Here is a 17,638-nt window from a genome sequence, read left to right as displayed (position 1 = left end):
TTTTATGTTTCTTTGATTAGGTTTGTTTTTTCAGTCTGGAGTTTTATTTCTTATTCGGAGAGATACTTTAGTTGCTGGGGGATTTTTTGAGTCATGTTTTGGTTTTTAATCCTATTGTGATTATGCACACACCCAAGGATACAGCTAAAATTTATCAAAAGTTGTTGAAATAAGCTGGAGGTTAAAGTGAGCTTTTGTTACAACCTTTAATATCATCTATTTCAGACTTATTATAAATGTGAACTAACATTATCATTTATATGATGAAGGAAAATTTTTTAGAGTTAAAAATTTACACCAAAAAAGGGGAGCTTAGATGGAATTGGAATGTAATATCCCTAGTGATCACTATTTTGTCCATTTCTTCATGTTCTTCGTAACGTAACTGATTACAAGATGTGTTTGCAAAATATATTGCTTGGACGTTTGGAAATTTTTTCTGAAACAGCCTCCTCTTCCCAAACACTAAACAGTCTATAGCCAGAAGCTATCTACTTCTGTATAGTATGAAGGATAGAAAGTAATTTTCAGGCTAAGAGAGAGTGAGGTACTTTTTATACTGTAAAATTAAAGCTAGGTTATGATGGTTATTAGATTAAAATATCATATTATTAAAAAATCATTATAAGCTTGTGTTAGAAGTGTTTTTAAACTGAATTTAATAAAAATGTTGCAATATCTAGGAAATGCAAAGTGTAAAAATGTTAGTTTGTGTAGGTAAGTTAGAATATATGTTAAGTTAGACTCTTTTAATTATCTTTGAAACCACTCTTAGACCCATTTCTCCTTTTTATCCTGTGAGCAGTGAAAACTTATTTCAGACTATTCTTAAGTTATTACTATGATTGCATCTCTATACCTGTATCTTTCTCTCTCTTTTTTGGGGTCCATATTTAAAGAACGGGTTTTTCATTGGCTGTTATAATTCCAAATTGCCATGATATTTATTTGCTATGTGGTCGAGATTAGTAAATATATACCTTATACATTTTCAGTACTATTTGGCATAATATGTCAGGTTTTATTGTTGTTGAGATATATTTGCATAAAATCATATTAGTTCAGTTATGCAGTATAATGATTCGATATAAAATGATCACCACAGTAAATCTAGTTAATATCTGTCACCATATAGAGTTACACATTTTTTTTCTTGTGACGACAACTTTTGAGATTTACTCTTAGCAACTTTCATCTATGTAATGCAGCATTATTAGCTATAGTTGTCATGCTATACCTTATTATATCGCCATGATTTGCTCATCGTATAAGTGCAAGTTTTTACCTTTCCCCCTTTCCCCCTTTCACTCATATCCACCCCTGCCTCTGAACAGAACTACCAGTCTGTTCTCTGTGTCTAGGAGCTTGGATATTTTTTTTCAGATTCCACATATAGGAGAGATCATACGGTATTTTCTTTCTCTGTCTTAGTTCACTTAGTTTCTTGATTCTGAAAAAAAATTGTTCTCCTTTTTAAAAATTTATTTCCCTTATTTCCGTGTTGCTTTCACTAATTTTTGTGTGGAAGGAAAATAGAGGAAATACTTTATAAAATTTTCTCTCTCGTTTCCATCACTTGAAAATAGATTTATTTGTGTAAGTACAACACTTCCTTACATCACATGCCTTTACACATACACACACACGTTTCCTCCCCCCGCTTTCCATTAAACATACATGTTTTGTTGTTCTGAGAGTTAACTCATGTTTTCTTTTTTCATACTGGTTTTGTATGTGAAAGCCAGTGACAGAAACCAAAGGGAAAGCCCCTTTCAAGGAATATAGGACCCAACCTTTAAATTTTAATAGTTTGTGCCAGGCAATTCCTCATTTTCATGTACTGATAGTTGATAGTCCAAAACCAGAAGACTTCTAAAGCAATATTGGATTCATGGAATGGTTCTTTAGCGATTTGTAAAAAGCCAGTTTTTGTCTTGGATATTTTATATTGTATACAGACTTCATTATATTTTCTTTAAGAAGGAGCTACTGTTATTTATTACTTTAGTAAACATTTGGATGTAAAATACTGCATTCTTTACAAGGAACGTATCTTAAAATATTTACAGCTTTTTTTCTCAGAACTCTGTAATTTAACTTAAGAACTTGAAAGTGCTACCATTCTGTGAAGAAAATGAAAAAGGATACGTTTCATCTAAATTATATGTTACTTTATGCTATAGTTCTCCTTTGTGGCAAAGGGCCTCTCTTAAATGGCATACAGAGCCGTGATAATGAGGCCTTTGTAGATGCAAGGAGAGTACTTTAATGATATCCATAGAGGGGTCCAACTTGGACCCAGGTTACCACTCCCCTCTAGTCTCCAGTATAGATGACCCACTGAACATGGACTCTGAGGGTAATCTTCTTAATATGATTAGCCAGTGATCATTCCAGGGGGACTTCAAAGTCTTCTCTAATGCTTCTCTTGGGGAAGTAAGGAGAGTTGTTCCTCACTTCTCAGGTGAAAATTTGGAACTCATTTGTCCTCACGCAACATCATTTAATAGTATAAGTAGTAATGTTCACCCAGTATCTTGGACACGTGAATTGATGTTCGGGGACCATCCTAGAAAGTTGGCACCATTTATACCGATTTACAGATAACCTCTATGAACACAAAGTAGGTAACATGTTGGGGATTGTGTGTATCTTTGTTCTTTTTAGTTAAAGAGGAATTGCCAATTGAATTCAGTACTAATTTGTTAGGATGCCACTATTAAGTGGTAAAGCCTCTCTTCCTCTACTTGTTTCCATCTCTCAATTCCCTTTTCTTACACAGAGCTACCCCATAAAAGCATCACCTCAATAACCAATCTTGAAGGCTGGGTCGGACACCCCCTGGACCCTGTGGGCACTCTTTTCAGCAGCCTCATGGAAGCCTGCCGAATTGATGATGAAAACTTCTCTGGGTTCTCCGATTTTACAGGTAACACTAGTAGCATTCTCTCCCTCATGTGCTTTTCTCCCTTAGCCTGAGTGTCATTGGTCATTGTTTTGGTCACAGTTTGTTTAATGAATCCATAGGGTTAATAGTACTTACAGTTAGCAAGAGAGCAAGGAAAGCATGCTTTTGTGGAAGGCTTTACAAACGGGGAAAGTCCTGGAATTGACAATTGGCAACGTGTGTTAAGAACCTTAAAGATACTGGGATGCCTCGGTGGCTCAGTGGGTTAAGCCTCTGCCTTCGGCTCAGGTCATGATCCTCAGGGTCCTGGGATCAAGCCCCGAATTGGGCTCTCTGCTCAGCAGGGAGCCTGCTTCTCCCCTCTCTCTCTGCCTGCCTCTCTGCCTACTTGTGATCTCTGTCAAATAAGTAAATAAAATCTTTTTAAAAAGTAAAAAAAAAAGAACCTTTAAGATATTGAGCACCTGGGTAGCCCAGTTGATTAAGCGTCTGCCTTCAGCTCAGATCATGATCCCAAGGTCCTGGCATGGAACCTGGCATCCAGCTCTCTGCTCAGTTGAAGCCTGCTTTTCTCTCTACCCTTCCCCCTGCTCATGCTTTCTCTCTAACTCACTCACTCCCTCTCTCAAATAAATAAATAATCTTAAAGATACTTATTTTCTTCTAGCCAGTGATTCTGGATCTAAGAATTATCTGCATTTATCACTGTTTTCCAGCATCATGATTTAAAATAAAGATGTGTATCATAGCATTTAGAACTAGAAATTTTTCTGCATTAGAAGTTACTTGTCACTTAAATGGGTTGTAGTCTACTTTAAGAGAACTATCTAATGTCATTAAAAGTGTTTGATATCACACATTCCTATAAAGCAGTGTTTTGAAATTTCTCTCTGCCTCTTGAGACTTAAGCATCATCCCTAAAATGACTACGTGTGGGCTGTGGACAGAGGTGTGGAAGGCAGGAAGGGTTGTCCCTCAGCTGCTTTCATGCCCAGGTGAACTCAGAGGGTTAATTATATGGCGCCTCCATAATTTCTTCTGTGGTGTTTGCCTTCATGGGTTATTGGTGCCCCAGACTTTGTCAGGACTGTGAAAGGTATGACTCTGATCCCTTTCCTTGGGAGTTTGCTGGTTTAAGTTTGTTAACATTTCTAAGAGAAATACTTCAACAGAGATAAGAGAATGTCCAAAGAGTCCTTCCTCTTTTGGTAACTGATGGCTCTTTGGTAACAGAAAGGACCTTGAAACTGGGTTACGTTGTTGTCGTCTCTACTTTTCTCATTAAATTTCAACATTGTGATAACAGTTTGGAAACTTTTTTTTAATGCCATGCTTCAAAGAGTTGGTAACTATTGTAGTCATTATGTAATTTTGCTCTTGTTTAAAGTCTTTTTTCACTCTTAAATATTCTTACTATTTCTTCTTAGATTTGTAGGGGTTTTTGGTGATTCATTTTCACTGGGAGAAAAATATTTGTAATAGTCTATTCCCCCAAAACATACATATCTGGTCATTCATGGTCATGTTTTAAAGGATCCTAGAAAGCTGTTACCTAGTTCTCAAATAATTCATGTTTCAGTACTGGGTAAAATAAATATTCGTACCTATCAGTACCTGCAAAAGTATTGTATCTGAACTCTGGTTTCATTTGTGACATTTTACAGAGAATATGGGACAGTGCAAGTCTCTGGAATATCAACATCTTCCTGCACACAAATTCTTAGAGGAAGGGGAATCCTACTTAACATTAGCTGTGGAAGTAGCCCTGGTTGGGCTGGGACAGCAGCGTATCATGCCTGATGGGTTGTACACACAAGAGAAGGTTTGCCGGAATGAGGAGCAACTCATTTCCAAGCTTCAGGAAATTGAATTGGATGACACACTGGTGAAAATTTTTCGCAAGCAAGCAGTCTTCCTATTAGAAGGTAGTGTGATAAAGAAGTTTTCCACTTGTTCTGCCAACTTTATTAAGACGTGAAGCTTTCTTATGTTGGAACTATTGCCTGAATGGATTCAGTATGGTAGTTATTCTGATGGTATGCTCTCTGAGTGTCATAGAAATGTTTACTATCCAAAAAATAATACCACTTAGTCCAAAGGTATAGATGTTCAGATGTTTGTCACTTGATTTAAGTGGTCGTGTAAGGCATCCTATTAGAAATGAGCCCCATTTAATGCCACAAACTTTGAAAAGGACTGTTGTCATTTAGTCTGTGCTGTTACTCAGATAAATGCAAGTTTGATATTTAGTGAGTTGTTGCTGGTAACCATGTACCTATTTGCATGATCAATTGAATGAAATGGAAACTTGTTGGCATTCCTCTGAACTATTATTAGGGCTGTTACATGACATCTGGGTTTTGAATATGCCATTTGCACATACTAGCAAAGGACTAGAAGCTGCAGGAATGAATTTCCACTGTACTAATTAATTTCAGAGAATTCATTAGGCATAGATTCACCAAGTTCAAAGTTTCGTGGACTCTCCAAGGCAAAGTCTAATTTTCTTCCTTTTATAAGGTCAAGAGCTGAATGGCCTAAGAAATTTTGGTTAGCGTTATTTTTAAAAAGTGTTTTGTTTTGTCTCTGTTTTTGTTTGTTTTTTCTGGAAAAGAATAAGTGTAATGAGTATAATAGCCTAATCTTTAACACAAATTTAGGTGATGCCTAATTGGTAAAATTGCTTCTGTCTCTTCAGTATGTGGGTGTTAGTATTGTGGGATTCTCTGTGATTGATAGGTTAATAAAGCGTGGTGTCTTCATCTTGTATTCCGAACTGTTGCAATATGGGGAAGGGATGTAGAGAAAGTAACATTTCACAACCTCTTTTATTTGTCCAGAGCTAAAGATCTCTTTGAAAGAAAATATTTTCATCAAGTGTATTACACATTTATATGTTTTAGAAGTGCATTTTAAAGGGAAGATGTTCTTAAAACAGAATTAAAAAATTAAAGGGAAAATGTTCTTAATGTCATGTTTAATTTTGGTAAAATTTCTGATACTCAGTTTTTGAAGCCCTCACCTTAACTTTTTTTTTCTTCTAAGGATAAAGAAAGCCTTTCTTGGCAAATTTCAAGTGATCTTCATTCTTTCATTACTGTTTTAGTTTCCTCCTATATAATTCCTTTTGATATAAGCACTATCGTTAGCCACAAATTCTTAATGCTTCACTGGCTTTTAGTAAACAAGTTTTGATTTCTGTTATACTGAAGGACAGGAAGAGGATTTGTGTTTTTTAGAGTTGTTGGTGTCTGATACCTGTTTATCATTTGCCTTTTTGAATGTCTCCATGTTCATTATTCGTGAATATTTTAAAACTTTTTCTTAGTTCTTGATTAGTGCATCTCTCCCTGTTAGACATTTTTTCAAAGAACTGTGCCTTATATGGAGTGCTCTTTGACTCATCATAGCCTCTTTTCCTTTCCTTTCCTGAATCCTGCTAGGGTTATAGAAAGTGGGTGGTGCAGGATAGGAAGCAGTCCAAGGGGAAACTGAGGGACCATTTCTATAAACTCCTGAAAATAAGCACTTACTGACTGAGTTGACTACACTGGGGCACCAAGTTCTTCATGTTTTTACACTCTGGAAATTTCCAACAGAGAGCAGACAGTAACTATTCTGAAATACAAGATGCTAATGTTTTCTAAAAAGAAAAAGCAGTAACCCTGTATTGTTGCTGTGTGTTAATCACTCTTGACCACAGTAAGATACTGGCATATTGGATCAATTAGTATATTGGTAAAGCATTTCTGGGAGTTTAGGGATTACAGTCATTATTAATATATAAATAGTTCTGTGATACCTGACTGAGTATGTTTCTGGTTAGAAGGTATCATAACAATAGGTGTTGATTATGCATCCTGGGTTGGTTGGTTGGTTGGTTTTGCATAGCAAGAAAAGGTAACTTGATGATTTAAGGGAAACACTGAAAGGAAATGGAGGAGAAATGAAGTGGATGATTTGCAAGTTTGCTGGGAGGCCTTCAGTAAAATAAGAGGCCTTGCAATGATGCCTTCAGTAAAATAAGAGTTAGTGTTTTAGTCTGCCCAAGCTGGCATCACAAAATACTGCAACAGTGGGTGGCTTAAACAATGGAAATATCTCATAGTTCTGGACGCTGGGAAGTCCAGGGTCAAAGGGCATATCAGTTAAATTTCTGGTAAGCCCTCTCTTCCTGTTTTATAAATGTCTGTCTTCTTCTTGTGCCCTCCCAAGGCAAAGGGGGAGAGAGAGCTCTCTGGTGTCTGTTCTTGTAAGGGCACTAATCCCTTGGATCAGGGCCACACCCTGTGAACTCAAGTAACCTGTTCATTACCTCTGTGTAAAGGCCCTATCTCCAAGTACAGTCACTTTTAGGAGTTGGGTCTTCAGCATATGAATTGGGGTGGGGAATATAAACACTCAGTCCATAATAATAATAATTTTAAAATTTGGCTAAAGGCAGAGCTATAATGCTGTATCAACTTTTGAAGACTTTTGGGTCACTAAAATGTTTTTGAATGTCTTAAACGACAAGAAGAAGGGTAATAGATTTAGTAAAATTAGAAATCTAGGATGGATTTTAGTTTGCCTAGGTAAAAAATAAAATTTTATGAAAATATAATTTTCAAAATACTTAATGAGCAGTTAAGAATACTAAACAATAAAATAATGAAATGTTAATATAATCTCTGTTAAAATGATATAGAATGTGTCATGCTTCTACCCAGTGCTCCATTCAGTAACTCCTCTCAGCATTTCTTCTGAACTGCCATTTCTTGCATTCTAAACTCTTTGCCAGACTGATTTGTCTCATGGAAAACAAATGTATTATGTCCTTTGAGCAGTAGTGTCATGGTTCATAATTCTAGAAATCATGAAACAGATGTTACCCAAAGGTGACATGGAAACTAATTTATTAAACACTTTACAGTAACTAAACCTCAGAGTACTTAAGTGGAAAGTAGTTGAACTAACCACTGTGGTTTCCTTTCAAAATGTATTTTAAAATTCAGTATCACCTTTCTTAGGGACAGCATTCAGAGAGCACACAGGGGAAGTTAGCTCTGCCACCATGCCTGTCATAACTTACTAAGAAATGAATTTTGACAGCTTAAATATAATTTTGCTTTTGAAATTGGTCTTTTGGAGCCCCCAAAGTGGTAGATTTCCAGTTGCTTTAACTTTTTTTTTTTTTTCTTATGCCTATGGTGAGTATCAAATGGGTTACTGACTATTCTTTTATTATTAATCACTTCCTGAGAATTAATATCTATTTCTGCTTATTAGAAGCAACAGTGTTTAAAGTCTTTGTATTGGGATTTGTGATTCAGATTCCTCTCCTGAGGCAGAGTACTCTTTTTTCTGGAAACCCAGCTTGTCTGTGCCCATAAGACTGATTGGGTCCAGGGGCAGCTTCCAAAGTTAATCTGCAGAGTCATCTGTGCATTTGAAAGTCCGGATGCTCGGATGTTCCACATTGAGAAAGGTTGTTTCTTGAATTTCGTGAGATTTTGTATGCTTCGGAGGGTTTCTTTCTCTGAAGCAGTTATAATGTGAAAAAGCTCTGCCCCCTAGTTCTATGAGTCTCATTTTAGCTATGGTATAGTTAGTTGGGGGACTGTTCCTGAAGTGAATTTGATATTGCATACTATACCCTGTAGAATCATTTTTGACTAAGAATTGTATTTCTTTCTACTATGTCACTTTGATTACATTCTTAACTAGATTAGTTTGTATATGTTATAATTTTACATAAAAATTTTATGAAAATATACTTTACAAGAAGTCTTATTAGTTCCTTTTTTAGGAATGTAAAATGTGTATGCTCTCTTCCCACAGCCGGACCATATAGTGGTTTAGGCGAAATAATCCATCGGGAGAGTGTTCCAATGCACACATTTGCCAAGTATCTCTTCACCTCTCTCCTACCTCATGATGCTGAATTGGCATACAAAATTGCACTGAGAGCAATGCGGTACGTATTCACAGCCCGGCTGGGCAGAGGCGATCCAGATTCCCCACGGGGAAAAATGGCTGTTCACTGACTTCTCGTTCATTCATATTTCTTGTAGGCAGCAGAAAAGCTAAAGAAGCCATGCTTCTTGGATTGTTGTGATGGTGGTTTGTTGGTTTGTTTGGCTTTTGTTTTACAGTAAAGGAAGAATTGTATCCTAGACTGCTTCGTACTTGTGCTCTCGGTGGCTTTTTCCTTATTTCTTTGGAAGCTAGCATTTGGGAGTTAGAGAACAATTTTAGGCCAAGTTTAACCATAAGGGAGCACTGGTTGAAAGCTTCCTGAATGAATAGTTGATTGTTTTGAAATTAGATTTTTGGAACAGTGGTAAATAATAAGTATACTTGCCTGAATGTAATAACTGAGGGAGCCCCTCCCACCTGTATTAATTCCACATGCCATCATTAGTGCAGGAAGGCTATAGTACCACTGAAATACGTCTGTGCTCAACTGAAGGATGAGGAAAGATGGGGCCGTGGCTCGGGTTGAATGCTTCCCTGTTAGGCATCTTCTAGGACCTGCTCTCCTCCCTCTGACTGCTTCCAGCCCTTTTTTTACAGTAGTAATAATTAAATTATGTTGTTCTCTGCCATTGACCTTTCTGTTTTCACTTTCCTTTTTAAAGTCTGTTCACCCAATATTTTTATCATGAATTTGTCTAGGTGAATATTTTTTAATGAATTTAGGGTTGTATTTTTCACTCTTATATGTTGCCTATTAAACCTTAAGGCCCTGAAACACATACCCACCTTTCTTAAAACTTGAGATTTTGTTTTATTTTTTTTTAATTGAAACACTTCTTTGTGAAAGTGCACACTAGACCCAGTTATAGTCACCAAAGACAAACTGTGTACACACTCAAGAGTTTGAGGTGTTGGAGAATAGTTTGATCCCATCCTATAGAATCTTTTCACCAAAGATTCTCTGTCTGTAACCAATGTAGGGGATTCAAAAGAAATTCTTGACTGTATGAAGATAGTTTTTATTTTTCAGGGGGCCTCTTTTTTATGCAGCTCCTGGGTGTGTGTGTGTGTGTGTGTGTGTGTGTGTGTGTCAGTGTGTATTGAAGCTTACATCCTTTAACTTGGCATTCTTCTCTTGGCACCATGAAATAAATCTCATTAACCTATCAGAAAAACCTTGTGAAATTCTCATCTGTTTTTAATTAATAGCTATCATAAGTAAAAATCACCCCCCAAACATCCCACTAAATTACTTTATGCCCCTTGGTTTTTATTTTAGAGCACAGCTTTGTAAATAAGTCCCTATTCCCATTTTTGGAAGCTGAAATAGAAGTTGTCAGACGAAGACAGATGCTCCGCTCTATACTTCTTAAATCTTAAGAATTTTGTTCCTGCTGCAAAGAGAAGAATGCTAATGTTATGTTGCCACCAGATGTTATTACTATGACCGCTGTGAAGTTGAAGGGTAAAATGTGATAAGGTTTCTCTGTGATTCTGGCTAATGGGAAGGGATCTGTCAGGTGGAAAGGCTTGCTTTCCTAACATTCAGAAACTTATTTATGTTTGTCCTTGGTTGCTGCCAAGGCAGTTTGTTTATGGAGGATACTAGTGGGGCACTCGGGGATTATTTTCTACCTCTTTTCTTCTACTTGCCGCTACTTCTGTTTAAGCACTTCTGTGGAAGGGAGGTAGTAGGACCTACTAGAGCATCTTAAAGGCACCAGGGAAACAGGCAAGAAAAGAGACCTGTAGCCTACTTGCTTCTTAGTCTTTCCGGAAGTGGTAGAAGGGTGGGGGAGCTGGAAAACGATGTTTTTAGCACTCATTTTCTCATCTTCTCAGGGCTGTTGACTAGTTTACAGCAACTCTGGAAAGATTTGCTGGTGAACATAGGAACATTCTGGGTTTTTTGAAAAGTTAAAGTAACTCTACCAAAATTCTTATTAATTGCCTACCTTGCTACCCCTTAATGCTAACATCTCTTAGTCCCTAGACGAAAGGAAAAAAAAAGTGAGGCATTTGGCCTGCCAGAATAGTAACTGCTCTTGGGAGGGACCCCAAGGCCAATGTCACACCCTGACCCTGTTAATTCCTGTTGGTCCTTAGCTCTTATTCCCTAACACTGGTATACTTGAATAAATGTTAGTGTTTTGGTGATTGTGAAGGAATCACTGCAGTTGTAGCTACTCTGCTAATCTCTTCAGTACTTCTGTTTGGAAGAGATCACTAAGCATGTGCTGTTTTCAGTAATTGTTCTTTATTTGCCGACATATTCTTAATCAAAGATAGATTGATTGAAATCAGAGATAACACTGAATTTATGCAAGGCTGTCAAAGGACAAATACTTGGATCATTGGCATTCATCATCTCTTGATAGGATTGATGCAAGGTATTTGAACTATAAATTCCTGAAGTTAAAAGGAACTAACTCTGCAGGAAGTATGAATCTATGGAAAGGAGGTCATTTTTGTTTAACTTCTCCCTTATTTTGTGTTTTAATGAGCTAGCTTATCCATTTCAGCTATCCACTGTTCCCTGACTGTTGTAATCTCAGTCTTAAATGTTCACTTGCCTGTGAGTTTCTGTTGACTTTTACTTTTTCAATAGTGTGATAAAATTCAAAATTTTACAGTAGATGCACATCAGGTTTTTCAGATTTTCTCAATGTTCATATCTTAATTCTCTTGAATATTACATTTCTTGAATGATGCTAAAGAAAAGTAATCTCTTAGGTTTGAGTTCTGAGCAATTAACAAGGTGTCTTTGGCATCCAGATAGCAGAGTGTAGCTGTACCAGCTCTTCCTGCACCCAGGACCTGAACAGTTTCTCCCACCATCTACCCACTCTCTGCCTTCTGATCAGGTCTTATGGCCAAGGGGTTGGACAAGGAATAACTAGGAACCAACTCTCTTGTCTTCTCATTACAGGTTACTAGTATTGGAATCTACTGCTCCGACGGGAGATCTCACCCGCCCACACCATATTGCATCAGTCGTTCCCAACCGGTATCCTCGTTGGTTCACGCTAAGCCACATAGAATCCCAGCAGTGTGAGCTGGCATCCACCATGCTGACTGCAGCCAAAGGTACTGGATTGTCCTGAGACCTCACGATTATTGTGTTTGCCTTTTTTTTCTTTTTTTTGAAGGATAATGTTTTCTTTTTTTTTTTTTTTTTTTTAGGATAATGTTTTCTATTAAATTGTCAGTAGCGGTGCCAATGTCCAGTTGTAGGGGATTCTCTTCCTTAGATGTTAGCTTACGGGGAGGAACAGGTACTACTTACTCGAGCCTGACACTTTCCTCTTTAATTGCATCATTAAACTTGGTGCTGGTGGAGTTTAGGGTTAGTTACTATATCATGGAAATGGTGGTTCAGGTTCAGAAGCAGATTAAAATGTTAGGTTAGTTTTTTTTTTTCCTCCCAGAAATATTCACCAAAAATTTGTAATAGGAACTAGGAGGGCTTTTTGCTGTCTCATGTTAGTTCTGGTTAATATGTGCTTTTAGTCGTGAAGGGGGTGTCTTGGTGTATCTTTTTTGCGAAACCGTGATTCTTAGGCATTTCAGTAACTCTGGGACCCTTAGTTGTAGTAACATTTGTGCCACATGTGAACATTTCAGGTAAATTAACTTGTGCTTTATGTTCTGTTTTGTTTCCTTTTTTTCCTCCTCTGTGTGTGTGTGTGTGTGTGTGTGTGTGTGTATGTGTTATGGTTGTTTGATGTTTGGTTTGGTTTGGTTTTCCCTTGTTGCAGGCGATGTTCGGAGGCTGGAAACAGTATTAGAATCCATCCAGAAAAACATTCACTCCTCATCCCACATCTTCAAGCTTGCCCAAGATGCATTTAAAATAGCAACTCTCATGGACAGCTTGCCAGACATCACTCTTTTGAAAGTGTCTCTGGAACTGGGCCTGCAGGTACGCGGCTGGTGGTCATTGCGGGGGCCCCAGGGATGGCTAAATAAAGGTGCCAGCTCTGCTTGTTTCCAGCTGGGTAGTTGAGTACAACCCTGTGACGACTCTGTGCGCAGAGCTGTTAGATTCTGGGGGCGCTCCCAGTCAAACCAGACTGCTGCTCGGGTGCAGCGGCTGTACATTTAGAAGCCGTGTTTTTGTCCTTCAAAAAAAGGGGGCCAGTTTCTGAATTCTAGCCATAACATCACTGTTTCTCCTTTAGCAAATGGAGGAGATTATCGCTAGTAAGAGACGTAAGTGAAACTATCGTGTACTCTAAAGAATTGGTTGTTGGGGTTAAAGTTGTAGAGGAAGTATGATTTTTTTGTTGTTGTTGTTTGCATTCTCATAATAGATGGGCACTTCTAGCTCCTTTTTATAACCCTAAGAATATTAGATAAAGGAGTGATTGGCCAGGGTCCAGTTTCACCTTTCACGAGACCTGCTTAGATGTTTTACCAAGGACATTTTGAGTTAGTCATACAGATAGATGTTTGCTTCCTTATAGTTTCTTAAAAAAATTACTGTATAAACCCAGGAACTGAAAAGTTTATATGTTGACTTTTCTAAGGAATTCTTTTTTAACATTTGCTTTTTAAAAAAATCATCATTAAAAGTGGTGAAAGAAATTGTTATCTAATTACCTTAAGTATGGGGAATAGAATGCCCTGATAAGATGTTTTTAAGTTATGGATTCTCCTTATGATGATGAATAGAGTTTGAGAATTAGATTATATAGGGAAAGCACACTTCCCTTACACAGTACTGTACAAGCAGAGAGTATAGGTGATTGCATTTAAGCTATACAATGACACTTTAGAAGTTTCTTTTTAAAAATAAATTGGTGCTAGTTGGCTTGTATTTGTTATTATCACCTCTTAGAGGTATGATACAGAAAGAACCATTAATGAACTTTTTGGTTATTTGGAATTCTGGCAGGGTTTTTTTTTAATAAATGGCAGATTACTGAGAACTTAGTCCCTGCCTTATTCTCTCTAGGACCCAAGAAGGAATCCTACAACACCCTTCTGAGGCTTTAGGCATTTTATGTCCCAGATGTTCTGAGTGGGGGAAGCAGGAAGAGACAGATAATTTTATTTGGAGATCTTATTAGAAAGTGAAAAAATCAATTGATGCCAAAAATGATTTCTTTCCAAACACCTGAGTTCTCTTCATGATCACCGGGAAAAAGAGCAACCAGAGATTGAAGGTTATTGGTTAATGGTTACTCTAAAATACCTCTTTGCCAACTGAGGGGTTCCTAGTCAGAATTAAGTTCTTGAGAAGCCTCAGAATTCTAGAACCATGGAATTTGTCAAAGCTTAGGAGGAGAGGGCCTGGACTGTGCTTAATACTGCAGTCTGGCCCTCTCATTTTGCAGATGACAAAAGTGATTAATTGAGCAACTTGCCCAGGATGCTGCATCTGGTCACTCAGCCCCCCTGAAGTAGAATGCAGGCCTTCTGTCTCCTAGGCTGGGGAACCATGAACAAATTCAAATTGATATGCAGAACTTTGCTCTAAATATGGCTCTTCATCCTTCTGGTAGTAGGCAATATTCCTCGTAGTTTATGCCTTAGGATGAATTGTTTCCTTTTGCATTGACGTCAGTTAATCTTCTGAAACATTATGGTGTTACCTTGTCTTTACAGGTTATGCGAATGACACTGTCAACCTTAAATTGGCGGCGACGGGAGATGGTGAGGTGGCTGGTAACGTGTGCTACTGAAGTGGGTAGGTAAACCCTGGAGGAGGAGCTTTCCCAGGTGCCTCATGGTTGGATTTAACTCGTCATTTACAAATATAAGAATGTGTTTCTTTTTTTTACCTTGAATTCTCCAGGGCTTCTTGCTCCTTCTAGCCCTTGCATCCAATCTTTAGTTATGCATACCTGCATTGTTCTTCTTCCAAACTATCACATTTGTGGGGTATCAGACTTGTTTAAAATTGACTGAGTCACTGAGTAAATACTTTTTTCTTGCTGTTCTGTCACTCTTAAGGTGCTTTTGGTAACTTTTTGTGAAAATCAGGTTTATAATTTTATATTAAAGAGTTCTAGAGTGAATCCTTAGTAGGTTGGAAACCAGCTTTGAAACTAACTTGATACTGTGGGTTAGTGGGTCAGGCCATTTTAGTGAAAATAATATGAAGCTCTCTATTTGTGCTGAGATTTTTCTTTATTGTCCGGGGCCATATGTCATCGTATCCAGCAGATAAATGATTACCGGGTGTGGTTTAGGTGAGCTTTCAGGTATGTGAAAGCTATTCATAGGAAGATCCTCCCGGTTGCCCGTAATCTGCGTTTGGTGAGGCTGTCAACCAACTGTTTCCTCTCTCTAGCAGTAAATTGGTACCAAAGAAAACTACATTTCCAGTAGGAGTGCCAACAACAACAACAAAAAAAATGGTGGTTGCCTTGAATAAATGTTGGTTAAATTGTCTGTCTCCCTTCATGTTTGCATCAAAAAAGGGTACACACTTCGTACTGAGAGGATGCTACCTCTTCAGTTTTTAGATACTGTAAAATCATTCTTGCTTTTTTTCTTTTATTACTCTTAATAATGGTTTGTTACTTTGGGCAAAGGGAAATTGGTCTTAATATAAAAATTATATTGTTAAGTTGTTGAAGTGATGCTTCAGTGAAGCAGTACAAAGATAATACCAGTCGAAGAACTGCTCTACAGCTTCCCTTATCCTGTACCAAGGTATATACCTAACTTCTCTGTGAGATTTTCGTACCTACTCTTTAAATCACTCACAATTAGGTTTTTCCTACGGCTCAGGCATATTGGATCTCTGCACTTAGAATGGTTATTTTATAAAGATCTTGTCAGTTATTTCTAATATCTGAGTCATCTGTAGATCTGCTTCTGTTGACTCTTTTCTCTTGATGATGGGTCACATTTTTCTGCTTCTTTGTGTGTCTTAATCATTTTGTATTGTGTATACTTTAAAGTTACAAACACACATACCACATAAAAAGTCTGTATTTTGGTGAGAGTCATAGTTACTTCTGACTCAGATTCTGTAGCGGGTAACTGACAGAAGGGCCCAGTGAACTAGAACTCATTAGCAGAAAGCCATTTTCTGAAATGGCAAAGCGGCGCAGTCCAAATACCAACTACCGAGGAAGTTTATTACAGGAAGTTCATGTTCCTTTCAGGCATTTCACTGAATAACAGTCTATAATAACCTTATTCTAAAAGGTTGCTCCCAGGCACATTACCTTACAAGATTTCTCTGGCCTAGCTCTCGTCCTGTGCTGGTTAACCATGTAAGCATTGATTATTAGGTGGAAATAAGGCAAGACCTCTGGGCAGCCTCCTCGTCAGTAATAGGGCTTCTCTGTGTTCCTTGAAGGTGTTTATGCCCTGGACAGCATCATGCAGAGCTGGTTTACCCTCTTTACTCCCACTGAGGCCACAAGTATAGTTGCGACCACCGTGATGTCCAACAGCACCATCGTCCGCCTCCACCTGGACTGCCACCAGCAGGAGAAACTGGCCAGCAGTGCCCGGACACTTGCATTGCAGTGTGCCATGAAGGACCCTCAGAACTGTGCTCTCTCCGCACTCACCTTGTGTGAAAAGGATCACATAGCTTTTGAGACAGCGTACCAAATTGTTCTTGACGCTGCTACGACTGGCATGAGCTACACCCAGCTCTTTACGATAGCACGGTACATGGAGCACCGCGGGTACCCTATGAGGGCCTACAAGCTGGCCACCCTGGCCATGACCCATCTCAACCTGAGCTACAATCAGGACACACACCCTGCCATTAATGACGTTTTGTGGGCCTGTGCGCTCAGCCACTCCCTTGGTAAAAATGAGCTCGCAGCTATAATACCTCTGGTGGTCAAGAGTGTCAAGTGTGCAACGGTACTGTCAGACATTTTGCGCAGATGCACTCTGACCACTCCTGGCATGGTGGGACTTCACGGAAGGAGGAACTCTGGTAAGCTCATGTCACTGGACAAGGCCCCTTTGAGGCAACTCTTGGATGCCACAATTGGGGCCTACATCAACACGACGCATTCACGACTCACACACATAAGTCCTCGGCACTATAGTGAGTTTATCGAGTTCCTCAGCAAGGCCCGAGAGACCTTCCTAATGGCGCATGATGGACACATTCAGTTTACACAGTTTATTGACAACCTGAAGCAAATCTACAAAGGCAAAAAGAAACTGATGATGTTGGTTCGGGAGCGGTTTGGTTGATAGAACTTGTATGAATGGGGGTGGGGGGTGGGAATGGGAGGGATGGTTTGTTTTTACTTGAGCCTGCCTTTGTACCCTTTTTAACTTAAAGAACAGAGCCACACCGGTATTATATGTGTATAGTTCTATTGCGTTTGCAGACTAAATTGTCATGTTGTGAAAGTTTGTGTGTTTTTAATTTTTTTTCCTTTTTCTTACTTTTTTCCTTTCCTTTTTTAAATTTTATTTTATTATTATTATTTTATTTTATTATTATTAATTTTTTTTTTGTTTTGTATGAGAGAGAGGTTAAAAAGGTTTGGTTTACACTGAGTATATGTTGTCAAGTGGCGAAAGTCCACATAGCTCTCCTGTTTTCTGTATACGTTCACAGCCTCAAAAAAAAAAAAAAAATAATTGAAATGGCTTTAAAAACCAAACAAAACACCTCCATCCTGTGATAAGTACCTCGAATGGATTCAGCTTTACTCCTTTGTAACTCATCTTTACATTTTCAGCATATTTAAACAAACCAACAAAATGAAATACTAATAGTTAAAAGGCTGACCCACGTGGCTTTGCAGTGCTGTTCGTCCAGAAGCATGGCACACG

At 38.2% G+C, this 17,638-nt stretch overlaps 1 protein-coding gene across 1 annotated transcript in view; it reads left to right on the top strand.

Moving 5' to 3' along the window:
• Positions 1-17,638, top strand: part of ZSWIM6 (zinc finger SWIM-type containing 6) — a 199,584-nt gene that overhangs the window by 180,617 nt on the left and 1,329 nt on the right. The window contains exons 8-14 of the mRNA XM_044224065.1: positions 2,783-2,929; positions 4,573-4,833; positions 8,729-8,864; positions 11,796-11,953; positions 12,625-12,788; positions 14,477-14,558; positions 16,185-17,638. The exon at positions 16,185-17,638 is cut by the window's right edge and continues 1,329 nt beyond it. Of these exons, the coding sequence (XP_044080000.1) occupies positions 2,783-2,929; positions 4,573-4,833; positions 8,729-8,864; positions 11,796-11,953; positions 12,625-12,788; positions 14,477-14,558; positions 16,185-17,047 (1,811 nt within the window). The 3' untranslated portion in view covers positions 17,048-17,638. The remainder of the gene's footprint in view (positions 1-2,782; positions 2,930-4,572; positions 4,834-8,728; positions 8,865-11,795; positions 11,954-12,624; positions 12,789-14,476; positions 14,559-16,184) is intronic.

Source organism: Neovison vison, chromosome 1 (genome assembly GCF_020171115.1).
Source record: "Neovison vison isolate M4711 chromosome 1, ASM_NN_V1, whole genome shotgun sequence".
NCBI lineage: Eukaryota > Metazoa > Chordata > Mammalia > Carnivora > Mustelidae > Neogale > Neogale vison.
This window is presented reverse-complemented; position numbering and strand designations above follow the sequence as displayed.